Below are 26417 nucleotides of genomic sequence, written 5' to 3' on the forward strand. Positions count from 1 at the left end.
CAGCGAATAACGCTGTGGAAGAGCAAAGGAGCTTGTGTGGCTCGTCTGCTCATGAAATGGCTGCTTGCTGCAGCTGCAGCAGCAGGCAGCAGGCTATGGGGACGTTCAGCACAGATGTCCATAATGCATGAAGATATCTGGAGGAGAGAGTGGGAACATTTGTGGGGATATCAGCTTTTCCACGGGCAAATACAGTCTCGCTGTTGAAGTGGCAATGGTACTATCTGTGAGGCAGCGTTGAGCCATCGGTTTGTGGCGGTACCAAATGGGGCAGCCCTAGACAGCGTCCCACAGCAAATGTGGGTGAGAGGAGTATTTAGAACAGCCTGAAAATGCTAGTGTGCAGCTCTGGTCGTGGGCACCGAGCGTGACCGGGCCAAGGGCGAGCGTGGGTGCGCAGCAATGCCTGACCAGATACTGTGAACCGTGGGGAGTTGGGATGCGCTTCACCTCTTCCACAAGACTTAGAGTCACAGTAGCAATGCAATGAAGGGGCCGGAGAAGGGCAGGAAGGGAAGTGTGGTGTTTTCCAGAGCACAGTGCTGATCTAAGACAGTGCTGTGTGGTGTGCTGCCTCACTCACTGTTAGAGCTGCCTCGTGAGCCTTGGACGTGGCATGGCTGCTCCAGGGGGACTAGACACTCATGCCTGTGTTTCCTTGGGCCCAGCAGCTGCAGTGGGGAGAGCAGGAGCAGTATGGAAGAGCTTGGGACCCAGCAGAGCTAGCTCTGCTGTGCAGCCTGCTTCCGTTGCTTGGCCTCACCAGCCTGGCAAAGAGCCTCCTCCTCCTCCTCCCAGCCACTCTGTTGCTGCACCGCAGTGCCCAAGAGGACTTGCTGCACCAGAAGGACCAGGCCAACGCTGACATGCTCCTGTCTGCAGTGTACGGCATGGCCTAGCCAGAGGAAGTGCAGACAGCTCCTAATGCAGGAGTGAGGCTTGGTGAGGGACCACTGTTTTTCAAGGACAGACATGGCTCAGGGTCCCATGAGGGCATTCCTGGAATGCTGGAATGCATCCCTGTCCAGCATTGACCTCTCTTTAAATAATGGGTGCTACAAATACATGGTGGAAAAGGCAGCCGAATCCCTCCCCTTCGGCCCTGAAAACCTCCAGATGGAGTAGCGTTTAAAATAACTCCCTCCTTCCTGCCTGGCTGGAGCTTCCTACGTCACGGGCTGTGGGTGAATCGTCGGTGGGAGCCACCTCCACGGCGCACGCCACAGGGCTGTCATGACAACCCTGAAGGCAAGCTGCTGGCTTGGGGGGAGAGGAGTCCACCCAAAGGTGCCAAGGCAACTCTACAGCCCTGCCGAGCTCCCTGTCTGCCAGGGACCACGTACAGGCTGCAGAGCAGGGGATAAATGGTTGAAAGGTCTCCAAGGCTGCACAGAGCTTTGGAGTGTGATCTGTGGGACTGCATCATCCCTGACAGGTCTCCACCTGACCTCTGTGCGGAGATGCTCCACGTGCCCAGGATGTCCATCCCTGAGCTGTTCTCTCTCTCCTTGGGGAAGCTTTTCTGGGCCAGCTCTGCTGCTCAGAAGACAGGACAGGATTCAGACTGGACACCCCTTTTGTCACTGCTGGAAGGGGGCCTGACTCCCCCAAGCCAGGCCTGGTTAGGCACATCAGGCTTTCCCCCAACTCCGGGTCAGGTTCGCTCAGAGCTTGAGAGGTCCATCAGATCCCTTTGGCTGCTGCAAGAGGGGGCAGCCTCCAGGCGTGGTGGCAGGGCATGTTTGGAGTGGGACGCTCATTCAGACAAGTGTTTCTAGCCCTTGCATGGGCACGGTGAGCTGGTTCCATCTCCCTCCTGCCCAGGCTGAGCTGGAGCCCGGGGAGGGCAGGCCACGGCTCTGGGCAGCGGGGCTGGCAGGGACAGTTTTCTCTGCGGGCAGCTGCAATTCCCAGCAAGCCCTTTGCTGACAGCAAAGTTTTCTCGCCTGCACAACACAGCAGCCTCTGAAACGTGAATCAGCAAATCATTGGTTAATCCCCTCTGCTGGGGATGAAAGGGGTTTGTTTGCGGCTCCGTGGGCTACACCAGCTCAGCACTTGTGGCAGCGCAGCCAGCCAGAGGGTTTATCTGGCCCGGAAAGGGGAGGAAGAGCCAGGAGCAGAGTGGAGGGGGCATGCAAAGTGACTCCGCTCAGGAAGAGAGGAAGGGAAAGGGGTGTTGGGAGCTAGATGAGAAAGAAACCTTGGACGTGGGGCTGAGAGGTCTCCAGGGTCTCCCTGGAGAAGCAGCCTTGCCTGGGCTGTGTGCTTTCTGATGGTGAGGGGATGGTCCTGGGGGCTTTTTGCAGTGCTCATGCTTGGGGCCAGCGAGGGGCCAGGACAAGTCCTATGGGCACTGTGTGCTGCGCATCCCACCTGCACCCGCACTGGAACAGCCCCCTCCGTGGGTGGCATCACCTGAGGCACAGCTGGAGGTGCCCGTGGACTCATCTCCCTGTACAATGTGCTGAAGAGGCGTTGGGCTTGGGTTTTCTCCTTGCCCGTGTAAAGGGCATCAAGTTGATGGTCTTGTCTTTGGTTTCAGTGAATTCAGGTGTGAGGGGCTGAGGTGGCTTGGTGCGTACTGGGATATCGTTTCCTCCCCCAGGCACATCTGCAGCATCCTGTGAGCAGAGCTTTGCTCCTCTTCCACTCTCCATCCCACCCAGGTTACCTGGCAAATCCGTACCTCTCTTTGCCAGTAGAGAGAGCTTGCAAACATTAAGTCTTTCTCTTGGGTCCCTTCTCTGCACCCAAGAGCTTTGCCACCCATAAATTTTCCTCCGTCTCCAGTAGGAGCAAAACTCCAGTGCCAGATGGGGGAAGGCTGAAGGAGCAGCCGGTGGTGCAGGTGACCCTCCTGACAGCTCAGCACCTCCTGCATCAGGCACCAACACTCCTCGCGGAAAGGGCAAAAGAAAAAAAAACGCATTTCTTGGGGCAAAAGTTCCCCCTTCCCAGGATTATTTACGGAGATTGCCACATGCCCTGCAGAGTGTCTTTTTTGTGTGTAATCGATTAAACACCCCCAAGTGGCAGGGGAAGCGGGGCCGAGAGGGAAGGAACCTGCCCTTCTCTGCAGTCGTTTTGTCCCCATATTTCCAGCCTGCGTTGCCGCCCCCTTGGCTTGTCTGACCACGGCCGGCTGGCCTGCCAACACTGCTGCTTTGTTCGCGGGAACGTTCCCCCCGCGGGCTCCCGCTGACGCCGGCCTTTCCATTGTTGCTGGGATGTGCCCTCGCATCAATAGCCCCGATCCGCTTTCTTGGCAGCTTCCTGCTGCGCCCAGCCCGCTTGGGCGAGCGCCGCAGCGGTTGAGCTCTCGCCCTTGGCCCTTCCCTGCAGGAACAGTGAGGAAAAGACCCCGGCTTTCTTCTTGCCAGGCCATTAATATTCTCTGGCCAAAGCCCTGTCTCTGCCGGCAAGTGCAGTGCTGAATGGCAAAGCCTTGGGAACCTGCTGACCTGTGCTTTTGCGTCTTCCTCCTGAGACCTGGCTCCTTCCGGCTGCTGTTGCCCGAGCTGTGGTGAGAAAGCTTCACCACCAGCAAAGCAAGCCAAGATGTGTCTCCAAGCTTCCCCCAAGGTTTACTCTCCTCCCGGCAGCCTGGCAGAGCACCTCTGGTGTTTTATTCCATCCTGAAGCCTTGTGATAGTCTTCAGAAAAATGTATTTCATGGTAAAATGCAGGATGTAAAAATACAATGATTATTTTCCTTTGTGTTAGTTTCTGTTTTTATTTTGCTCCATAGTTGCCCGTTCTCCACGTTCTTGCAGTGCTGATGGCTCTTTATGGTACTGAAAACTGATGTCTCCAGATAGTTTCCTCCTCATTCTTTTGTCCGTTTCTCTTTCTTCTCCCCTCTCCTGTTTTTCTCCCCTTTGGCCAGAGCACCAACTTTTCACAACAACTTTGGAAAAGCCCTGGGGTGCCCGAAGATGGATGGACTTCACAGCTGCCCCTTGATAGCTTCTCAGCCTGGGTGAGAGGTTCCCTTGTGGCTAAAAGCAAAAAGTGAGGAAGAGATGAGAATGGAAAAGCAGTATTGGAAAAGGGAGTGAGGAAAACCCAAGGGCAGTGTTGAGGGGATATCTACCAGGTTTCAGTACAGGTTTTCTGCCCCGTTTATGAGACCGCTGTCGAGGTTGAGAGTGTGCAAGCCAAGACAGTGGGAGCCCTCCATCTTCCCTGCTCTCTTGTGTGCTGGCTCAGCGGTCCTGCGGCCAGCTCCTCCCCAGGCAGGCCAGGCCAGCTGGGCGGCCGCAGCTGGAGCCGCCGGGCACCCAGCGCCGCACGGTGCCGTCTCCGGCTCCTCGTCCGCCCCGTGCCGAGCGCAGGATTGCACCAGCGTGCAGAATAGCCTTGTTATGCAGGCGCCTTCCTGTCTTCCTTTGGCACGCACCCGTTTTGCCTTATTTGCCTTCTTTTTGCAGGAGCAAAGCTCCCATTAGCTCTGGTGGAGTGCCAGTTTTCCCAGCTTCATCTCTGTAGCTGTGGGGTCAAGCAAGCCAGGCTCGGTCAAACCAGGCCCTCGGCGGCTCCAAGGGCCAGCGTCTGCGCCCAGAGTCCGTCCCCGCTGCGCTGCTTGTACCCAAACCGCAGGCTGTGGCTGGTGTGTGCAGAAACGCTCCCCCGGGGCTGAACCCGGGCATCCTGGGACAGGACTGCTAGGGCATGTGGTTTGACTTCACGGGGTTATGCTGCATGTAAATACTCTGCAGGTTGGGCGAGCCCTTGCGGTCCGCTCTGCCTCTCCTGCATCCATCGGCGATGATGGTTCGCCTTCCCCATCCTCCAGTGACTTCAGGAAGGGTCACTGTCAAGGCATTTGCAGTCTGTCTAGGTTTCTTCAACGTCTGCTTTGTCAAGACACTGTCCGAAATCAGCAGGAAAGGTAGTTATGAGGCATTTTCATCATCAGTAAACAGTATAAGGAGTTACGCAGGCTTTGTAACAGGTTACAGGTGGCTTTGGAAGCTGCTAGAAAGAGCAGGCATCCTGGGTGGAGTCAGGAGAATGGATAATGTGCCCTTTTTCCCTTTCTTTTTGCCTCCTGGGAGGTAACCTAACCAAATGTACCACAGGTTTAACATTTAAATCGCAGAAAGGGAAACTTGGACCACAAGGATGACCTGAAGGGTGGGCACAGGGCTGGTGGCAGAGGGCTGGCCTGGAAGGCCAGTTGGACAGGTTGGGAGGGAGGCAGGGACACGAGATCGCGTGGGCAGTGCCTGCTTCAGGGGCAGACCTGGGCTGAGGCTGGAGGGGCCGTGTGAGGTGCTGGAGACGTGCCGCCCCCCTGAGTCGTTGCATCTCCTGGCCGGGAGCCGCTCTGCCTGACCACCCATTGCACGGCCGTCATAGACCCTTTTGTCTGCAACGGCTCTCCAGCGTGAGCAGAGACCTGCCAAAGCAACCAGGACTTGAAAACGCGCTATCTGCTTCAAATATGCACCAGCACGGCTGGGCAGCCTCCCGGGTCTTAGCACGGAGCAAAGGCCCAGGCATGCGCGATGACTTTTTAGCGTGGATCTCACCGGGGATTCAGGCGTTCATTGTTTGCGAGGCCGGCTTGGCTCATGGGTGTCTGGAAGATGGGTAGTTGCTATGGAGATGTTATTTCTGACCCCTTTCTCCTGGGAGAGCAGCTCTGCCGTCGGTAATTAGCTCCGATCTTCCTGGGATGCAGGAGGTATGCAGAGCATGAGCCAGGCTGCCTCCAGCGGGCAGAAGGGTGCCCTTGGCAGGACACGAGGGAGCCGACGCCTGGCCCCTGCCCCCTTCGCCGCCGTGAGCGTGGCCCCTGCGGCGAGGCGGATGCGAACAGCACGACGCTGCCTTTCTTCAGCGCCAGGAGGGGAGCTAAGGCTCCCCGTACGCCCGGCGACTGCTCCCTGCCGCCCTGCACGCGCGGCAGTGGGCAGGAGCACGTGCAGCCTCCCCTGCGCTTCCTGCTGAGCTCTTGCTGAGGCTGAGCTCCCGGGGAAGGGAGGGCGTTTCTGGGAGGGGTTCATTGGAGCTCATCTCCCTCTGCCCGTAGCCCTCTCTTTGTCCCATCTACCGCTCGGTTTCCTTAGTGTCGCGGAGGGTGGCTGGCGTGGCTGTAGTGGGGCGGCTGCCAAGGCCAGGCGCAGGGGAGTTCGGACCCTTCCGCTCAAGCAGGGCTCCGGGAAGCAGCGTGAGAGTCCACGGGTTGGGGAAGACGGTCCAAGAGACAGTCTGCACCTGTGGTTTCGTGGTTAGGGAGCATGCAGTGCTCCTGTGTCCCCATCCTCCTTCCCATCAGTTTGGTCCTTTCTCACTGAATGGTCGCTGGCTGCATCAGTGCAAGCAGATACACCTTGAGGGCTGCCCCTTGCCTTTCTGTGTCTCCTGGCAAGCCCAGGAGTTGGAAAGCACCTGGTGAATGCAGACAAAGCTTGCTGAAAAGGCTCTGTGTCCCCTGAAATCACCAACAGAGCGAAGGACGCTTCAGCCTGCCCGTCTGGCTGCCGGGGCTCTCTGACGCAGCAAGCAGAGAGTGATGGATGCCGGAGATGGCCTAATTTGATCTGTCGGAGCCAGTGCTCTTCTTCATTGCACTGCCGGCAGGGAGCATCAGCGCACACGCCCACAAGATGGATTTCCAGGAGCGCGAGCTGGGGACGTGACCTGTCCCACCTCGATGGCTTCGTTTCTCCATCAGGACAGTGGCGAAGTCATCTTTCAAAGCAAACGGACAATGAAGCTGGTTTGCGAGAGGGAGAAGGGAGGGCATGGGCTGCCACTCGGCACTGAGGCCTGCGGCGAGACAGAGCCCCTGGCTGACCCACTTGTCCCGTCACACTGGCCCTTGCACACGCGCGTGGGGCTGATGCTCCAACATACGCAGAGGCAAATTGCGCAGCAGGGCAGAGGCACCAAAAGCCGGCATGGTGAAGGCCTGGCACGATAACATCGGATCTGTGCTGGACTGAGGGTTCGCAGGGCTTGGGGACTGCTGAGGCATGGTGCTTCTCCCCAAGTCTCCTCCCTTGGGTTTGCAAACTGAGGCTGGACTAGACTCATTGCTCTTGGGAGGCAGAGTGAGGCACCTCCCAGCAAGGCAGAGCTGGGAGGCAGGGGTTGAGCACTGGGGAAAGAAGGAATGAAAAGCAGCTGGGAAAAAGTATTCCTTCGAGGAGTGTGGGATCCAGCGTGGGTACTTCATGAGGCTCCTGCTTCTCTGCAGAGCTGCTTTTGTTCTGCTGCATGAGGGGGAAGGCTTTGGTGGCCACAGCGCCCAGAGAAACACGTTTAGGGATCTTTAGCATGGAGATACTGTGCTTCCTAATCCTTCCCCAGCCGTTCCCCTGGCATCCTTATGGAGTCGGAAAGAAGAGAGCAGCCAGGACGCTCATCCAGAGGCACGCGGCAGCTCACCCCTCATCTCCAAACCCTTGGCTCTCCCTCTGCCCATCTCCTCACCTCCTCGTTCTTTGTCACCTTTGCTTTCAAGGACACGCTTGCCAATTTGATATTCCCAAGCGCGTTCCCTAGCAACCCCGGTGCTTATGGGGAATCTTCATCATTAATTTAAGACCCAGGTTGTACAAACTACGTGTGGAAGAGTCTTTACGGCCTCCTGTTTTGGTTTGTGTTTTTTCCCCTCCCTGTCTTGCAGCACAGGAGTGTATTGTCACGCGCTTGAAAAGTCCCCACCTTGAATCCTCAATGTGTGAGCCCCGGACAAGTGCCAGCCCCGTGGCCTGGCTGGTTTGTGTCTGCGAGGGAGAGGGTCCCAAAAACCTCATTTGTGTGAGGCCTTAACTCGGTCCCCCTCTCTCTAGCCCCGCCAATGCCTGGTGCGCAGGTGGGGGCAGCTTCCCACATCCGGCAGCGGCCGCGGCGCAGAGCAGCCTTGGCCGACAGCGTCGTTGCAGCCTCTGCGCCGTAATGCTGTCCAGCTCTTCCCTGGAGGACCAGCTGCCCCTCTTGCGCATGGTGCTGCGTCCCTCGGCCCTCTGTTTCGCTGGTCTCCTTTGGCACTGGGAGTCGATTCGTAGCCCCCGTCCAAGTCTCTCCGCACGTGAGCTTTCCCCCTTCCCTGTTCGGGGCTGGCCACTTGTCCTGGGAAGGTCATGTGAATGTCACCTAAAATGAGTGATTGCTGGGTCTTGTGATTATCCTGCAGTTTTGGGTTTCTTCTGACGCATCTCTCTGGGCGCCTGTTATTTTAGAAAAAACATCACAAACACTCTTTGGGAGAAAAAAAAAGAAGAGAGCGAGCAAGGAAGAGAAGTGGTGCAGTCTCCCATTTCCATGGCAACATCCTTTTCACCAGGGGATGGGAAAAAGTAGACTCTTGTTTTCATTGGCAGTTTAACACAACGCATTAATCACCCTGCTGGTGCTGGGAGAAAAGCAGGTACCGAAAATAAAGCAGAGAGCCGGATGCAAGCAGGGAATCAAGAAGCATGAGCTGAGGAGGTCCAAGGAGGCTGCAGGCTCTGCTCACCATCCAGCAGCTCTAACACGTTTGGGAGCTCGCTAGCAGATCTTTCGGACTGAGTGGAAAGGATGTGCCCGGTTTAGAACAGAGCGTGGTCTGGCCCTGGCAAATCCGGGAGGTGGGCAAGCACCATAAGGCTTCGTGCTGAGAGCCCGTGCTAGGGTTATGCACGTTGTACTTTGCCGTCTCAGCCAGCAGCTTGGTTCCTACCTGCCAAACGCCGCCTTTGCTCCTCCTGCGCCCACTTCTCAGCGCAGCTGTGCCAAGACTGCTGGAGCCGTGGGCTTTGGCACGTCCCAGTCCATCTCTTTCTCCGTTCAGGAGGGGCAGCTTTGCCCTTTGGGGATGAAGAAGGAGATATCGTACATGCGCCTGTCCTCATCCCTCCCGGTAGCGAAGTGGGGTGGCTGGCCAAGGACACAGCAGCCACTGCAGCGAGGGTGGTGTGGGCAGCCCAGAGGGCCCAGAGATTGCCCAGGCCAGCTGATGGCCCACTGCAGGGACGGGACAGCACAGGAAAAATCCCCTCCCCTGGGATTTGGTTGTGGCCAGCTCCTGTCCTTTAGCGTACAGGCCCCCGTGAGCAATGCGGGTGCCCGTTTCCAAGCTGGGGGAGGAACAGCTAGGACGAGAGAAGCTGGAGTCCTCCCTAGCAGCTATGGCCAGCCAGCCTCAGTGGCCGGGTACCGCCTAACGTCAAATGGCAGCACAATCCTTGCCTGGCATCAGCCGAATCTCCAAGGAAGTGTCACATAGCTGCTGGGAACAGCAGCCCTGCTCTTAGCTATGGTCCTTCTCTACAGGCGGCTTTTCAGCAAACCTTCTTGTGAAAGTGGTTCTGCCTGGGGGGGAAAGCACGTGTAGGGAAGGCACTGGGGTCTTTGCTGAGCTCTCTGGCCAGGGCGGTCATAGTGGGTTGTCTTTTGTGGGGGTGGGGGGGAGCTGGTCTAGCATCATGTGCAAGCTGCAGTGGCTGTAGAAAATGCACCCAGGTTAAAGCAGCAGCCTGCGAGCGAGGGAGTGCCTGCTCTGCCATTCGTTCCTGTCTCCGCAAGGGCTTGGTTGCTAAGGAAAGGCAGAGGCCTTACGGCTTTCATCGTGTTCCTATCTGTTTGCCTCCAGCTATCCTGAATCCAAAGCAGCCCAAAGAGACGCCAAAAAGCTTCAGTTTTGACTATTCCTACTGGTCTCATACCACGGTAAGTGGAAAGACGCCTGAGCCCTCCCTGGAGGGTGGGTTCAGCGGTGGGTTAGATGAGATGGGAGGGCCCCAAAGCCAGGGGAGATAACGGCCCCCCGGGGTGACAGAGTTGTGTCCGAGGTAACTGCCCTGACAAGTGAACTGGCTTGGTCCCAGCTGGACCATGGGATCTTGCCTCTGTGCAGGACTGCTGGGTGCTGAAGAGGGAGATTCACGTAGCAGAGTTATGGAAAAAGCCCTGCGGCTTTTATAGGTGGTTGTTGCCTGCCACCAGCAGGAGCGTTGGGTGAGAAATACCCCACAGCAGCTACGTAACAGTGCTCCCTTTATGTCTGTGCCCTTCTGGCCCTTACACTGTACGGAGATTTTAACATAGGGGTCTCCAGGCAGCGATAATCCCCAGAACAGCCTGAATTTGGGCTGCTTGTGGCAGCTTGAGGGTGTGCTCATGGGAGGCAGGAGGTGAGCTGTGTGCAGAGCAGTGGCCCGCAGGAGGCACTGCAGCCAGCGCTCAGCCACCTGCGAGCCGCTCGTGGGCAAGAGCAGTTTTAAACTCCTGCAACTTTGCTGAGCTTCCCACGCAGCCCTGAGAGCCCTGGCAGGGCTGGCTGGCAAGCGAGGAAGGCGTTGGAGTGAAAAAGCCTGTATCAGGGCCCGTCTGCTGGCAACAAAGATCTGTAGTGGTTTTTATCAGCGCCAACTCACAGACCATTAACAGTCTGCAAGGGCCACTGAGGTACCTGCTCGTGGGCCCTGACTGGGTACAACTGCCATGAGCAAGCCGGCAGCCTTCCTCCATGCAAGGGAGGCCAGGCCATGGAGGAGGAATGTCTTCAGCTGCTGCCAAAGTCAGTCCTGCGTTTGAGCCTGTGCTTGTGTCCCTTCTGATGGGATCCGTGCCCTGGTACCCACCAGCAAAGTCCTAGCAAGGGACTGAATTTGCAGGTCAGCAGATCTCCTCTGTAGATCTCCTAGCTCTCAGCTCACAGGTGAGAGCCCTCTCAGCTCAGGGCCCTCCCAGGTGTAGTGGGGCAGAGCCTAACTCCTGCTGTTCTCCAAGTGTCTTGGAGCATTTCTGGCCCGTTGCCCTCATCTCTCCCTATCCCAGAGTAACAGGAACCAGAGCTGGGCAGTGGCACAGGGTCTGAAGCAGCCCAGGAGCGCTCAAAGGTGCTGCTGAGGTCTCCTTCCCAGGCCTGCAGCAGCCTCAGGGCATCCTGTGTGAGTGTCTTCTTGAGACACAAGTGACTCAAAAGTGGCTTCATATGGCAATGATTTGGGCTGTGACCCTCTTCCAGTCTGTGTAATTTCAGTGGGGTGACAGGAATCCCCCAGTGAGTGTGGAAGAGGTATCGGGTCCCTGTTATTTTCCCTCTCTGATCTTACGTTTAATTTCTCTTTTCTTCTCTCCCTCCTTCTAACCTGTCTCTCCTCTCCGCAGCCCGCAGACATCAATTATGCATCTCAGAAGCAGGTGTACCGCGACATTGGCGAGGAGATGTTGCAACATGCCTTTGAAGGCTATAACGTCTGCATCTTTGCCTATGGGCAGACGGGTGCTGGAAAATCCTACACCATGATGGGGAAGCAAGAGAAGGACCAGCAAGGCATTATCCCACAGGTACTGTTTGGCTAGGCTGGTGAAAAGCTGCTAGTTCACCTCAGCTGCGTGCGGTGCCCAAAGAGAAAGCACAGTGAGGAGGGAATGGAAAGCAGGAACTGAGCTGAGGGAAGTGAGCTGCAGGGGTGTCACTGGGAGAAAAAACGATTTACACTCAGGGCCTCCATGGCTCTGCTTGCTGAGAGCTGCTGTATGCACAGATCAGTGCTGCACAGAAGAGGCTTTGTGTCAGAGTGCAGAGGCCCCTCGACATTAGCAGGGGCGTTTCTGCCAGCTCTTGCAAGAGCTGTCTCTCCCACTCCCATGTCTCTATGCTGGTTTCTGAGGCAAGGAGGTAGACAACATCAGAAATCCTTGTGATCTGGGCACCCCCAGACAGGAACAGCCCTCTGACCGGGGACTGAGCAGCCTGGCCTTTTTCTCTCTGCAGCTGTGCGAGGACCTCTTCTCCCGAATCAACGACACGACGAATGACAACATGTCCTATTCCGTGGAGGTATGCACTGCATCCCCTGTGTAGGCTAGCACAAACCTCCCAGGAACATGGCTGCTAGAGACCACACATGACCTTCCAGCAGGTCCCATCCAGCTCCACAAGAGATACGTGCACCAAGGGAGTCCAGGGTTACTCTCTTGTGTCTGTTGTGTCGAAGAGAAGAGCAAACCCTGCTAATTCTCATTGAAACCCTGCTTGGTTTCCTGCCCTGTCCCAGCAAGCTTTTGTGTAAGCTTGTCCACAGCACATCCCATCGCTGCATCGTGTGTGCACAGGAGAACTCTTTCCCTCCTTTTCTCTTTCTTCTTTCCCCTCCCTCTCCTGTGCATGTGCGTGGACAAAACGGCCCCCATTTATTTGGCTACGTCACCGCCACCAGCTGAACGAATGACCTGCTTGCATAGTGCCCTCTGTCAGCTCCACGTAACTCGGGGATGAGTTTGCTGTGGACACCTACTGAGCTGTTTGGAGCCATGTTGGTGTGCAGACAGGCCCCATCGAGTGGCCGTCTCTGGGGTATCCCCTTCCCTGGGCTTGGGGCACTGGGGAGTGTGTGCAGGCAGGTGAGCTGCTCTGAGGCCTCATTCTGCTGCCTGTGCTTGTGTGTTGTGCTGGAAGCAAACTGAGCACTGACGGTGAGGCTGGCTGACCACGTCCCAGGTGGTGCCTGGGTCCCACTTGCTGCAAGCTGCGTTTGTCTCCTAGGTGAGCTACATGGAGATATACTGTGAGCGTGTGAGGGACCTGCTGAACCCCAAGAACAAGGGGAACCTGCGGGTGAGGGAGCACCCCCTTATGGGCCCATACGTTGAGGACCTCTCCAAGCTGGCTGTGACCTCCTACAATGACATCCAGGACCTCATGGACTCTGGGAATAAGGCCCGGTGAGTGGGGAAGCAGTTGAGCAGTTCTTGAGGAGAACCAGATTTCAAAGAGACATCTCCAGAGAGCCTTGCTTAACCTCCCTTCTCGGGTTGCCTATCCTGGCTCTCTGAGAAACACATTCTTTCTGTCGCTCCCCTGTCTCACATCAGGCAGCAAAATGCTCCCTGTTTCCGGGTGCTGGCCTGCAAGCTGGAAAAGTTTAGAAGGACTTGGTTCCTCCACACCCAGGCCACACCATTACCTTTTGCCTGGCCTCCCAGTCTGGCTGCTCCAGAGATGGCAATTCAAAATTCTAAGGTGTACAAGAGGTGGAGACCCTGGCTTATTTTCACGTTGTCTCCTTAGTGCTGTCAACGCCCCTTGGAACCAAATGGTGAAGGTCTGGGCATTTGCACATGGACCAAAGCCTGCAGAAGTCAGTGGAAAGGTTTCCCTGGTGTTGGGGAGCTTGATACAAGTTCTCTGTAAGGAGCTGGGATCTGGAGAGGGTCTGTTCCCCTCCACCCCACCGAAGGAAAGAGGCAGGACATGAGCTACCTTGACTGATCGCTCCTGGGTACCAGAGTCCCCTCATGTCTGCAGTGGCCACTAGATTTGTCTTCTGCAAAGTAGCCTGTCCTGAAATTAGTCCAGGCCCCAGTATCAGCTGCTCTGGCCTCCTGACATGCTGCAGAGTGTCATGTCTTCTTGCCATCATCTCCCCACAGCACAGTGGCTGCCACCAACATGAATGAAACCAGCAGTCGCTCCCATGCCGTGTTCAACATCATCTTCACTCAGAAACGGCATGACGCCGAGACAGACATCACCACTGAGAAGGTGAGAGCGAGCCGTCCCTGCTTGCCCGAACGTTAGCCCTGGTTCTGGCCAAACTGTGGCAGCAATTACCTTGCAAAGTCCACCTTTACTTTCTGAGTAGCTTCATGCTGTGTGATGTGTTTGTTCCCTCCTTTGAGTCCGTGACACTGTGGGCAGTGAAACACCTCCCACGTTGCGCGCTGAAGGTGCACTTTGTTGGGGATAGGTTTGCCCAGTGGTCAGGGAACCGGCTGGGTACTTGCTGTGCCTGCCGTGGCTAACAGCCTTGTCTCTGGTTACAGGTCAGCAAAATCAGCCTGGTGGATCTGGCAGGGAGTGAGCGAGCTGACTCCACTGGCGCAAAGGGCACAAGACTAAAGGTGAGAGAGCAGCTCAGAGCTGGTGCAAGCCCCCTCTTGCCCCCAGATACCTTGTGTCCTTTCCTTACCTGATTCCCTGCATACTACAGTTCTGGCTGTGAAAATCCTCACTGGGGTTTTGTTTGAGAGCTGGCTAGTGCCAGTTCCAGCAGGGTCCATGAGCCCCAGTTAGGAGGTGCTGGATACCCAGTAAGGCCTGTACCATTCCCCCACCCTGTACCAGGACATCCCCATCCTCCTGGTGTACTGGGCTTTTGTGCTCTGTAAAAAAGCCTGAGGATCTGGGCATTTCTTCTCTCCATCAGGAAGGAGCAAACATCAACAAGTCCTTGACCACCCTGGGGAAAGTCATCTCTGCTCTGGCTGAAATGGTATGTTCTCTGAGCAAGGAAGGCTCTGCTCTCAGCTAGGCCCTCACTCACAGGCGCTGCTCGATAAAGTGCGGGTGGAGAAGTGTGTGTTCTTATCCCCTTCTTCCTACTTGCATGCTTATCTGTTTACCTTGTGTTGGCATGGGTACCTGGTGCTGAGCACCTAGCTCTGTAGGATGGGCAGATTTGTCCCATCCTGCCCCACGCTGCCAGTGTCACTGGGCCTGGAGTGCACCCCTCGGATCAGAGTGCTGTCCCAGTGTCCTCCACTCTGATTTAGGAAAGGGGAGCTGTGCTGAGTGAAGGGGAGGGGAGCAGCCCACTGTTACCTACCTCCCCCGGTCCCCTCTGCTTGCAACACAGTGTAAACAGTCTCTCTGCTTCCTTTGCAGGATTCAGGGCCAAATAAGGTACGTGCTGAGAGAGGGCTCAGTGGGTTTGGCTTTTAGCAGAGATGGGAGGGGGTGGAGAGCAAGGAGGTTTGCAAGGAGTCCTTTATAGATGAGACTCCAACTGGATCCAAGTCACACTTTCTTCTGAGGGCTGGGCAGATCCAGTTAATGTCCTCACCACTTTGCAGATGTCCCGGCCCACTCCGCATGTCTGTCCCCCTGCCTCCTTTCCCCAGCATCAAACACCTCCCAGCCCAGGCAGTGCGTTACAGAGCTGAAATGAGTTGCCCAAGGTCGCTGTGGTAGAGCAGGGCAATCCTCCTTTGAGGGTATTTGCTCCTGACGAACAGAGCCGCTTGCTGTCAGCCTGGCGTGGCTGGAAGCAACCCTGCCTCTGGGCTTGGCTCACACTGGTTGTGATCTTCCCTTTGAAGAGAGCAGGGAGCCTTATCACCGCTCCTTCCACTCTCTCCTCTTCAGAACAAAAAGAAGAAGAAGACAGATTTCATCCCATACCGGGACTCTGTGCTGACCTGGCTGCTCCGGGAGAACCTGGGTGAGGACACGGATGGGTTGGTTGTGCAGGGCTGCAGGGCTTGGTGGAAAGCTCAGCTGGGAAACAGAGGGTGGTGGCTGTCTCAGTGACCAGCGTTTCCCTGAAGCAATTGTATCTCTCTGGGCAGGGGGCAACTCCAGGACTGCGATGGTTGCTGCTCTCAGTCCTGCCGATATCAACTACGACGAGACTCTCAGCACTTTAAGGTAGGCTCTGGGATGAAGATGCTGCCCTCATGCCCTGAATGGGTGAGAGCAGGGGATGTGTTTGAAACCCAAGTGCTCGCATTCGCTCTTCTCATTGCTTTGTTCTTCCAGCATCCCTTCCCCTCAGTGGGGAGGGCACGAGGAGGGCACCCAGCCTTGTGCAATTAGCACCTCATATAAGAGGGCCAAAGAATTGTCCTGGCTGTTTGTTAGCGATGTTTGTCCAAACAGTAGTCATGGTTTTGCACCCTGTTGGTCCTGGCTACACGTAGGTGTCTCCTGGCTGATTGGCTGCGCTTCTGAAGGATCCCCTCACTGGAGTGGGCTCCGAGTTACTCCTGCATGCTCAGCAACTGAGGGTTTGCATGCCCCGTTGGCCAGCCCTGCTGCCTCACTTTTGGACACAGCCATGCACGACTCATGGAGAGCCTCCCCTCAGTTACTCAGTGGTGTGCCCTGTCTCTAGATATGCCGACCGTGCCAAGCAGATCCGATGCAACGCCGTCATCAACGAGGACCCGAACAACAAGCTCATCCGGGAGCTGAAGGATGAAGTGGCACGCCTGCGTGACCTGCTGTATGCCCAGGGTCTTGGGGACATCATTGACAGTACGTACCACTCTGTATTCTCTGGGAGCAGCTCTCAGCAGAGGTGGGCTGCTGTTTCCCTGCCCACCAGCCCCAAGGGGCCATGCCCGGAGCTGTCCCACGTCCTGCTCTGTGGTTCAGCCATCTCACTGCCAACCCTGCCACGTAGTAATGTCACATCACTGAGGTGTAGCCATTTCTCTCCACCGTCATCACACCGGCTGGGATCCCCACCCTCCCGCCCCCAGCTAACCCCACACACATGTTTGCAACTCCTCTGCCGCTCCCATAAGGCAGAGGACCTGTTTTACACCCAGCAGGCCTTGTCCCCTCCACTTTCACTTCCACCCTCATGTGACTGTGCCCCACAAAGGTGCCAGGAAGTCATCCCTGGGGCTGAGTGCACCTGTGGCCTCTCCTCTGTGTGCTTTTCAGATTGTCTTATATCCTACTGAGATGAACCTACTCTTGTTCTGTTTTCTTTGTCTTTCTCCCTGCTCCCTGCCCCCTCTCTCTCTTAGCCAACCCTGCTGCAGGAGGATCCAAATGTGTGTATTCCCCATCACTGGTATTCTGTGTTGCTTCACTGCTTTTGAGAGACATAGGCATAGCCAAGGAACATAAGTGCAGCATGGGAAAGGGCTCCAATAGCCAGCCCTGGCTATTGGATATGTGCTTGCTCTCAGGGAGACATGAGGCTGGCGTTCCTCAGAGAGCAGGGAAAGGGGCATCAGCAGAGCCTCCGTTAGTGCCTTGCTCACAGCACCTGGGCTCGGAGGGACAGGCCAGCACAGGAACATTTCTGCTTTGGGCCAGCGTTCCCTACTACAAGGCCCTGCATTGTTGCCTTAAATCTGCAAGTCAGTGTGCAGGGGTGTGAGAGGGCCGTCCAACATCTCTCGGGGTCTGAGTTGCATGTGGGGGACACACATGCTTCTCCCTTTCCTGCTAGCTCTGCCCCACAGGGAACACAGCCCTGGATGGCAGCCCCATGCTGGGGAAGCCCAGGGAGAAGGGTCCTGTGCTCAGGCCTTAGCCAGGGTTTGCAGCCCATGCAGGTGAGAATTTAATGGTCTATTCACTGCCCTCTAACATGCAGGGGACCAAAGCTGGTCCACAAAAGGACTCTTTCCTCCATGCTGTAACTATGTTTCCTCTTGCTTCTGCTGTTCTTGCTGCTTCTGCTGGCACTGGGACTGGTCTCTGCTGCTGATTCTGCTTGTGAAGGCACTGGCCATGCTCCTGGGTGAAAACAGAGCCAGGCATGCAAGATACAGTGCAGGTGGCATTAGACATCTCAGTAACCCAGCACCAATCCTGCCAAGGGTTGCCCTGCGATCAGCAGAGGAACAGGGCAAATTTGTTTGTGGGGAAACTTGACAAAGTGGTTGGGTTCAGGTTCCCATGCTTGTTTGTGAAGCAGAGAGGGAACGGTGCAACTGTCTCGGTGGATCCATAGCACCTCCTAAAAGGAGGTCTGCACTGCGCACTGCTGGTAGTCTGCAGAGACTAATGCTGCGGCCTAGCGCTCTGTAGGCTGAGACAGTGCTCTCCATTAAAAGCTGGCTGAGGGAGAGGTGTGTGCTGACCCACCAGAAGTGGTAAGGTTTGGCCGTGGCCCATCGATAAGGAATTCTGAGTCGCCCCCACATGAATCAGGCAGTGTGAAACCAGGCTGCGACGATCATGATAGGGAGACGGGGACCTGGCCCATCTGATCCAGGCTAGAGCTCCCTATGCTGTTCCAGGGGCAGTGCAGGAGAAGGCACAACTCTAGAGGGATGAGGGCGGATAACCAGCATGTCAGTGGGCTGGCTGGGAAATTGAGGTGGGAACAGGAGGGAAAGACAGGACTGAAAATGGGACTCAGGGTGCGCAAGAAGGAGTTGCTTTGCAATGCAGTAACCAGACAGCGTTGTGGGAGGAGAAGGCAAAGCTAAGCGCAGGAATCTGCAGGCTGTGGGGCTACCTGCAGGGAGATGCTCAGCCTCAGCTCTGTTGGATCTACTGCTAGGAAAATCGCCTTCCGAGAACAGTGTGAAGGCAGAGCAGTTGGTTCCCCACTGCCACAAGCTGAGCTGTGGCTGTGCAAAAGTTCCCCCTGCCCCGTGTGTGCTACACTGCGGTCAGGACAGCAGGATTTGGTGTGCCAGGAGCCAAGGCCTCTTTCTGCTCAGTCGTTTGGTCACTCAGGCAGCACGAGAAAGGCAGGAAGTGGGGGAAAAAAGGAGCAAGCTCTATTCTGAGTGTGCTGGAGTCTCCCTGAGACAGCAGGAGCATGAGTGAGGTGTAAGAGCGAGTGGTTCTGTGCCAGGGGCTCCAGGGAAACTGCGCTGGGGACTGATATGAGCCGTGGTCCCTCCACATGCCGGAGCCCCACGAGAACCACCTCAGCCCACCCTGCAGCCTGCCCTGACCCGCTTTCTGGAGGCACAGAGCACCACTGGGCTCAGGCCCTCTGGAAATGGGAGCTTTGACTAACTCTGCCCACTCCTACATTGACTAACCCAAACCCTGCCTGCTTCCAACATGAAATGCAGAGCTGGGGACAGGCTCCTTTTTGTCGCTGCAACTTCTCTGGGCCAGAGGAGCATCTCTGATACCGGGGCGAACGACAGGGCCAGCCCCTGCCACAGCTGGCAGAGCCCATCTCTGTGCCTGCTCCCTGCCATGCCAGGCTGTGGCAGCAGCACAAGGCAAATCACACAGGGCTCTGGTCTCTGGTCTGGAGCTCTTTCCACAGCTGGGACAAGCTCTTGGGGTTCACCTGGGCCAGGACGCATTGGTGACCTAGCTGTGTCCCTTTGCCACGTGTTTCAGTTGCAGCTGCCCCTGTCGCTGCTCAGGGCCCCGGCCCAGGCTGGAAGTGCCAGCAGATAAGCGTCGCTGCCTGTTCCAGGCGTGCTGCTGTGCTTCCCTTGCTTGGCTCTGAACAGATCCAACTGCTCCACTTTTGAAAAAAAGATCTCCAAGAGCTCAAAAGCTGCTCCAAGGCTGTTCATGTAGCTGCTTCTGAAAATAGCCCGCGTGTTCCTCAGGCTGCTGCCCTGCCCTGAGCAGCCAGCCGTGAGCATGGTGGGTGTGAATGTGTGACCCTCCGGATGCTGCAGGTGCTGCCTGCTGGGCTGAGTGCTTGGGCTGGTTGCCCGGGATTCAGTGTAGACAGCCTGGCTGGGGTGGGGAAGGTGTGAGTGCCCCTCACCCTGCTGCTGGTCTGTGCCGCTGTGCCAATGTGTGTGCATTCTTCTTTTAATTCCTGGCTTTCTTCTTGCCACACCTGGCCACTTTTTTTTCCCAACAGCTTTTCTTTTCTCTATCTTTTTCTTTCTCTCTCTCTGTTCCTTCTTCCTATCCTTGTGTCTTTTCCCCACTCCGTTCCTCTCCTTCCCTGCCCGTAGATGTGTCCGACTTTGAGAACAATAATGGTAACCCTAGAGTGGCTGAACTGAGTCAACGCCCTGACAATCTCTCCACAGTGACCAATGCCATTGCCGGGATCAGCCCCTCTTCCTCCCTGTCAGCCCTGTCCAGCCGAGCTGCCTCTGTCGCCAGCCTCCACGAGCGCATCATGTTCGCTCCGGGCAGCGAAGAGGCTATTGAAAGGCTCAAGGTAAGAGCCCAGAAAATGCCATGCAGCGCAGAGGGCTGGGGAGAGAGAGAGCAAAACTTCAGAGATCAGTTGCGTACGCTCTTCCCAAGCACATTGGCATCAGGGTGGCACTGAACTGCCCGATTCCCAACCTGGTTCAGAGGGGAAATGTAGGAAAGGACCTCTTTAAATCCTGAGCTTCCAGAGATCTTCCTCTGGACGTTTTCCTGCTGTTACAAAGCTCAGCAGCAATTCTAATCCTAGGCCAAAGTTTCCCAAGATGCTTTCCCAGGCTCAGCACTGAGTCCTTTGACTCTCAGGCACTGAGATTTTCAGGCACTGGGGGCTGGGGAGGTTGGGGGCATTTTTCAGAAAATCTATCCCCTTTAAGGCACTGCAGCTTAAAATTGGAGTTGTCTAGAGACAAAGCCCTTGGAAAATCCCGTCTTTGCTTATTCTATTCCCCACTTCAGTACTGTGAAGCTAAAAAGATCCTGTTCTAAAGGGTACTCATGGGAAGTGATGCTCGGACCTTTGGCGCTCTCTGGTGCTCTAGAGTGGACAAACATAGCAGATGCATGGTGCTGCGGACATCGTGTCTTCTCCGGACTCATGGACAGGGAAAGGGTTTGGCGAGTTAGGGTCCTGCCCAGTCTGCGGGCCTCCCTGCAGGGTAACTGCTGAGCATCCGCTGCAGGATGAATGCTCCCAGCTCAGCAACGCACAGGAGCAGTCTGACAAGAAGGTTTGGAGAGGGTGGCGTTTGTGCCTTGCTCTTTAAAAACCAGGATGAGTGCCAGAATTGGCTGAAATACTGCTGCAGTCCATTTAAACCAGACTGAATGTGCGACCTTCAGGAGCTGCAGTCTCTTGTGGGTGCAGGGGGCCACAGTTCCCACCAGGGTTTGCTGGGCAAAGCCTAGCAGAGTGGGTGCAGGTCGACTGTCTGCGGCCTCTGCAAAACGCTAACCCGTGCCCTGCGCTCACCAGGAAACGGAGAAGATCATTGCTGAGCTGAATGAGACTTGGGAGGAGAAGCTGCGGAGGACAGAAGCCATCCGGATGGAGAGGTGGGTGAGACAGGGCTGGGTTTCCCTGGGTTCTCCCCTCTTCTGTGGCTTCCTTGGAGCAGTTCAGTTAATGAGATGGGGCTGGGTGCCTCCCAGGCACCCCAATACCAGCCACATTAGCCTTTAGGGACGCAGTCTGCTCTGAGAAATCTTCTTGAGGCACATACAGAGCTGAAACAAGCCTTCAGGCTGTGTCCTCAGGAGCAAAATAACCCAGGCCAGAGCATGAGCCTGCATCCTGTTCCCTTGCTCATCTAGCACTTGCAGTGCTGTCCTAGGTTAACTAGCGTTGTCCCCAGTGTGGTTCAGGGCTTAGCACAGGCCAGGTGGTGCGAATGAGGCCACCCTGCTTTGGGGCGTAAGAGAGCACAGCCAAATGGCTGCAAGTTGAGTCAGGACTAGAAAATGGACCTCTACCTGTAGAGACATAGTCTAATCCTAGGCCAATTTGCCATAGCAATGAGAAGCAGTGCGTTGGGGGCAGTTGGAAGTGAATTGGGCAGGGAAGAGTGCAGCCTGGATCCAGGACTGTGTGGGGGACACTGTGTCTGGAATTAGTACCTGTGGGTTCAAGCCTTGCCTTGGCTGTTCCCCCGCACTGAGAGCTCGGGCAGAAACACGGCTCTGTGCTGCAGAGGCCTCTTGTACTCGGTGTATTCAAACCACACAGGGTCATGTGCTTCTGCTGCCTTCAGCCTGGGATACCCTGCTCTCTGCCCATTTGTGTGTTACATGTGCTCCAGCTGGGCTGTCCTCCGAGGCAAAGGCTGGATCTCCTCCGACTTACGGTCACGTGGCTGGTTTTTTGGGCTCCCGTGGCTTTGACAGGCTCTTCTTTCCATTGCTCCTTCAGGGAAGCGTTGCTGGCTGAAATGGGGGTGGCCATGAGGGAGGACGGAGGCACCTTGGGCGTTTTCTCTCCTAAAAAGGTAGGATAACCTCTTAACCTCTTCCTCACAGCGAATCAAGGGCTGGTGTCCGTCCTCATGGCTCAGTGTGTAACCCATCAAACCTACCATGTCCCTGCTAGCCAGTCCCAATCATTTTGGATTAGCTCTCAGAAGTGTGAACTGACCTTTTGTTACAATGGCTTGTTCACTCTGAAATGTATAAGGGACACTTTCAATATCAAACTGGTTTGGTGTTTTCATCACTGGTTGTTTTGATAGAAACAGATGGCTAAATTTTCTGTCCCAGTCCCACATCCCTACCACAGTGGACGTTATTGCCGTTCAGATAACCCTAGTGGGCTCCACTAAGGATTATTCTGTTGGGATTTCAATGTCAGCTATTAAAACCCTGTACTTTTGGGTATTTGAAATTTCTGTCTGTCACCCAGGCTGCCCCTGAAACAAAGAATCCTTGCTAAGAAATGTAGGTGTAGTAGGAATAATAAATACTGTTGCGGCTTGTAGTCTCCCAGAGAGTATTTTCTAAGCAAATACTGGCCATGCCCCAGATAGTTTCTGTGCCAGTGGACTCTGCCAAGTGCTAGTTACAGCCCGTTATTGTCAATCGCTCGGCTGTGCAATCATTGCAGTAATAACTTCCAGTTTATAGCTCCAATCTTGTGAACCCTGCAGATTCACCTCATGCGCTGCGCAGGCTGCAGAGGTGTTGGCATGTGTTGGTAGGATCAGGGTACGCTCACACGGCTCTCCCACCTTGTTGGAATGGAGCACCCCACGCGCTGAAGGCAAGGCAGAGAGCGGCCCTGTCAGCCTCTGCCCCCGACGCTGGTTGGACTGGTCGGTGCTTGGCCTGGCCAGACATCTTAATAGGTGCATGCCCTTGCAGCCCTGCTGAGAGCGTGTGGAGCCAAGGAGAGCAGGGTCCGCTCCCAGCCTCCACATGCACACCCAGTGGTGAACCTTTGGGGATCTTCCTCATGCGTGTCCCAGCATGGCTATTACGACAGTTTTTACATCCTTTCTTCTTCATTTTTTGTTTCTGTCTCAGCCACTGCCCATTAGGTCCCCAGATGTTTATGTAGAAAGCGTGGGGGTTTATTCCCCTAAGCAGGTTGGTCTTGGAGGATGGCGTTGCTGTGGTGATCTTGGTGCCTACTTGCTCTTCAGCTATCTAGTGGGTGGAAACTGCTCTGAATTCTCCAGCTGCTGGCAAGAAAGATTAGCATTGAAAGCTTGTAAAACCCGTTTTGATTGAGAGCAAAACACAGGGGCATTGTTGCCCTGCTAAATGTCATCACTGGTGTAATGATTTCCCTGAGGAGCTCAGGGGAAGTTAAATCATTTGCCTTCTACTAGCAAACCTTGCAAATCCAGAGATAAACTGCAAGCTGAAGAGTTTCAGAGCTTCTCCCTCAGGCCCAGGGGCTACATGTCTGCTCAGAGAGGCCTGATGTTAAATGTTATGGCCAGCTTCTTCCTTCCAGCTACTGTGGAGAAGAGCCTGTGTTTCCTCCTGATCTCCAGCTCTCCTGCACTGTTTGGAGTGAATCTCTTGGATCGGTCAGGGCTCAGCTCCCTTTTCTGAAGGGGAAATCTCTGCATGCTTTGTGTCAACAGCCTGATAAGACATTTCTTACAGTGTCTCTTCTTATTTCTGGGAAACTCAGAGCTTTACCTTGCCAGTGCCCTCTTGACTTTGCCTACTGACTGAAGTTGCAATGGGATTAGATAAGCTAGCACCAGCTGCAGAGGTCTGTGGTCATGGAAGAAATGCTCCTGTCATCAGAAACAGAGTGGTTTGTGGCTCATGGGGAAGAAAATGTTGGGTGGGAACTGATAGGAAAGAGGCTAGGAAGAAACTCATCCTTGGGAAACAGGTTCAGATCTCCACTCTGCCACAGGCTTTGGATGAACCTCCAGATTGGGACCTGTTCCTTTGAGCGCTTCATCTGTCCTTGTATCATCAGGAGCTAACAGGCTCCCCCTGATCCTTGGCAGGAGGCCCAAGAGACACTAAGCCATATCTGTTCAAGGACTCCTCTTGTGAAGTGTTTAGCTCTGTATCGGGCCTGTTTACAACCTGAATATACATATGTGATAGTTTTCCAAAGCAGCCGGTGGTAGGCACCAGTGCCTGGGGAAAGCTGCCCGGAGCGTAGCCTTTTGAGGAGAAAAACAAGGAGTCATGTGAAGATGCGGAGCTTGAAGTAAAGCCCTTGTTTTAGGAGCACTTGTGCAGAGACCTGGTGTACAAAGCAACAGCTCTCCCCTTGCTCTGGCCGGGTTAGACCAGAAGCAGCAACCGCGGGGTTGGTTTATAAGTGGCAGTGAGCAGAGGGAGTCCTGCTCTGTGCAGGGCTGAACCGGCACCGTTGCTGCAGAGCCTGTGCTGTGGTGCTCATCAGAGAGAGGCTTTGGGACTGGTCTTCTCATGCTTGTGGAGCCCTTGGGCTAAGAGGCAGGGGCCAAGGAGTTAACAACCCAACTGAGGACTGTGTCACTCTGAACTGCCGCGAGGCTGAGGATCTCTGATTTCTACTGTCCAAGCCTTGGCTCTTTTGAGGGGGGTGGTGGATGGTGTAACCCTTAATCCTTGCATGGAAGAGCATACGAGGCCTTACCCTGCCTGCTGATCATCGAGGCTGGGTGCAGGAGCTCTGCGGCAGGGCATTCGGCAGCCAGCCTCTCCCAGCAGGCTGCCCGAGCTTGGCGGTCCTGGCGGTCCTCCCTGTCCGTGGGACTGCAGCTCCACACTCGCTCAGGCAGCTCCCTGTGGAAAGCTCAGCCCTGTTGGGGCCAGTGCCTGATTCTCTGCAATCGCTTAGAAGAGTACCTGCCTGGGGCATTTTGTTGTTGAGCGATAGAGGAGTGGGAGAGCCTCTTTCCTCGCAGGGAGGCGGCCTGAGGTGCAGCTAAGTTACACATCCCTCAGGAGTGTCCCTCAGAGCAGACAAGGGTGACTTTTTCTTTATCTCTCCCAGACGCCCCACTTGGTGAACCTGAATGAGGACCCCCTCATGTCCGAGTGCCTTCTCTACTATATCAAGGACGGGATAACAAGGTGAGGACCAATAGCCCGTATCTCAGGCCCTGGCTTGCCTTCTAGGAGCAGCAGTGCATTCCTGCTCTGCATGCAGGGACCACTAGGCTGTTCTTGTCACCATCCATGTGCCCTAGGTAGGCCGCAAGGGTATGTGCATGGGTATCAGGCAGATAGCCTGCCCTCTTGCCTCTGGGCTGGGCACAGAGTTCTCTGGGCATCACCAAAGTGACATTGCTGCATGGGAAAAAATGTGCATTTCCATGGCTTATTAGGGATATCGGTCTGACTGTGCACTGAGGACTGTTCAGGTCAGTCCAAAGGATATTTTTGTGTGGAGCCCCCAAAAAGGGCTGAATTAAGGAAGTAGAGAGCCAGCTTGAGCTGTATTTCCTCTGGCAGGGTTGGCCGGGAAGATGCAGAGAAGAGACAGGACATTGTTCTCAGCGGACACTTCATTAAAGAAGAGCATTGCCTTTTCCGCAGCGACACAAAGACTGGTGGTGAAGGTACACCCTTCGGAGGGGCTCCGCTTCCCTGGGTTCCTCCCAAACCCTAGTCCCTCTGAGTGTCCCCATTGTGTGCCAGTACCTACCCATGGGCCGTGTTGGTTCCACTCTGGGCTGGTAGGGGTCCTGCCTCCTTCAGACTAGCATAGCTTTCTTGGATGGGCCATGACCTCTCCAGGCCTGCTTCCCTCCTGGGCAAACTATGACCATTGTCTAGCTGGGAGAGAAGCTTGTGCAAGGGACAAGAAAAGTGGCATGTGCTGCTTGGTGAGGCAAGCCAGGGAGGAGGGAAGATGACTGGAGGGAGGTTGGGGCAGGAAGAAAGAACAGACTGTACACAATTACCCCACGCAAGACATTGTACAGAACCCACCCCCCAAACCTGGGTGCTGGCAGGAACCTGGAGGTGAAAATCCCTTGTGAGATGAGGCTGGGAAGGCTGGAGATACAGGATGTGGACTCTGATCCCCTTTCATGTCTAATGGCTGCCTGCTCTTAGTCCTTGGGCTACTCTGACTAACATGAGACTGGCTGAGCTCTGTTGCGATCCTTGTTCATTGCCCAGGTTTGGGTGCTCCCTGTGGGTACCCCAGTGTCCCTGTGCTCCACGGAGGGGGTACTATCCAGGGTAGCCCTTCTTTTCCTAGGCCACAGAAACATTGGCCTTCCTCATGCTCCGGGAGACCAAGGGTGCCTCTCTGCTTGTGCCTTATTTGCACTCCCTTTCTCTCCCTTTTTTGCTGTCCCTGCAGTAATAGTGACCTTAGAGCCTTGTGAAGGCGCTGACACCTACGTGAATGGCAAAAAAGTGACAGAGCCCAGCATCCTGCGATCAGGTAAGACCTGCACCTGAGGAGGCCTGGCCTGCCATGGGTACCTGGGGCCTGGCCAGCAAGGGGCAAGCATGAGAGAGCAGCTGCTGTAACCTGTTATCCCTCCCTAAGGCTCCTGCAGTTCAGTGGGTCTTCCCATGCGTTCTAGACTCCTCCTTGGTTAAATCTGAGCCCTTTTTCCCCCTGCCTGTGCACCCCCTCAGGAAACCGCATCATCATGGGGAAGAGCCACGTGTTCCGGTTCAATCACCCTGAACAGGCCCGACAAGAGCGGGAGCGGACCCCATGCGCAGAGACCCCCGCGGAGCCTGTGGACTGGGCCTTTGCACAAAGAGAGCTGCTGGAGAAACAGGGCATCGACATGAAGCAGGAGATGGAGCAGAGGTGAGGAGCTGCGGAGGAGATGGGGAACAGTGGTGGGAGGAGAACAGGAGAGGAGACAGCCACCAGGAGTGAGATATCCATATGCAGGTTTATCATGCTATTCTTCCCCATTCCTCC

At 55.5% G+C, this 26417-nt stretch overlaps 1 protein-coding gene across 20 annotated transcripts in view; it reads left to right on the forward strand.

Moving 5' to 3' along the window:
• Positions 1–26417, forward strand: part of KIF1A (kinesin family member 1A) — a 73503-nt gene that overhangs the window by 11843 nt on the left and 35243 nt on the right. For 8 of the 20 annotated variants that reach the window (XM_068955000.1, XM_068955003.1, XM_068955014.1 and 5 more), the window contains exons 3-21: positions 9593–9669; positions 11113–11292; positions 11723–11788; positions 12494–12672; positions 13381–13492; positions 13774–13851; positions 14157–14222; positions 14615–14632; positions 15095–15170; positions 15298–15376; positions 15843–15985; positions 16486–16512; positions 19363–19574; positions 20544–20623; positions 21477–21552; positions 24516–24595; positions 24977–25083; positions 25836–25919; positions 26120–26300. In XM_068955000.1, the coding sequence (XP_068811101.1) occupies positions 9593–9669; positions 11113–11292; positions 11723–11788; positions 12494–12672; positions 13381–13492; positions 13774–13851; positions 14157–14222; positions 14615–14632; positions 15095–15170; positions 15298–15376; positions 15843–15985; positions 16486–16512; positions 19363–19574; positions 20544–20623; positions 21477–21552; positions 24516–24595; positions 24977–25083; positions 25836–25919; positions 26120–26300 (1921 nt within the window). The remainder of the gene's footprint in view (positions 1–9592; positions 9670–11112; positions 11293–11722; positions 11789–12493; positions 12673–13380; positions 13493–13773; positions 13852–14156; positions 14223–14614; positions 14633–15094; positions 15171–15297; positions 15377–15842; positions 15986–16485; positions 16513–19362; positions 19575–20543; positions 20624–21476; positions 21553–24515; positions 24596–24976; positions 25084–25835; positions 25920–26119; positions 26301–26417) is intronic. The other 12 variants (XM_068955007.1, XM_068955008.1, XM_068955020.1 and 9 more) reach the window with 2 other exon arrangements.

This window comes from Struthio camelus, chromosome 9 (genome assembly GCF_040807025.1).
Source record: "Struthio camelus isolate bStrCam1 chromosome 9, bStrCam1.hap1, whole genome shotgun sequence".
NCBI classification, from domain to species: domain Eukaryota; kingdom Metazoa; phylum Chordata; class Aves; order Struthioniformes; family Struthionidae; genus Struthio; species Struthio camelus.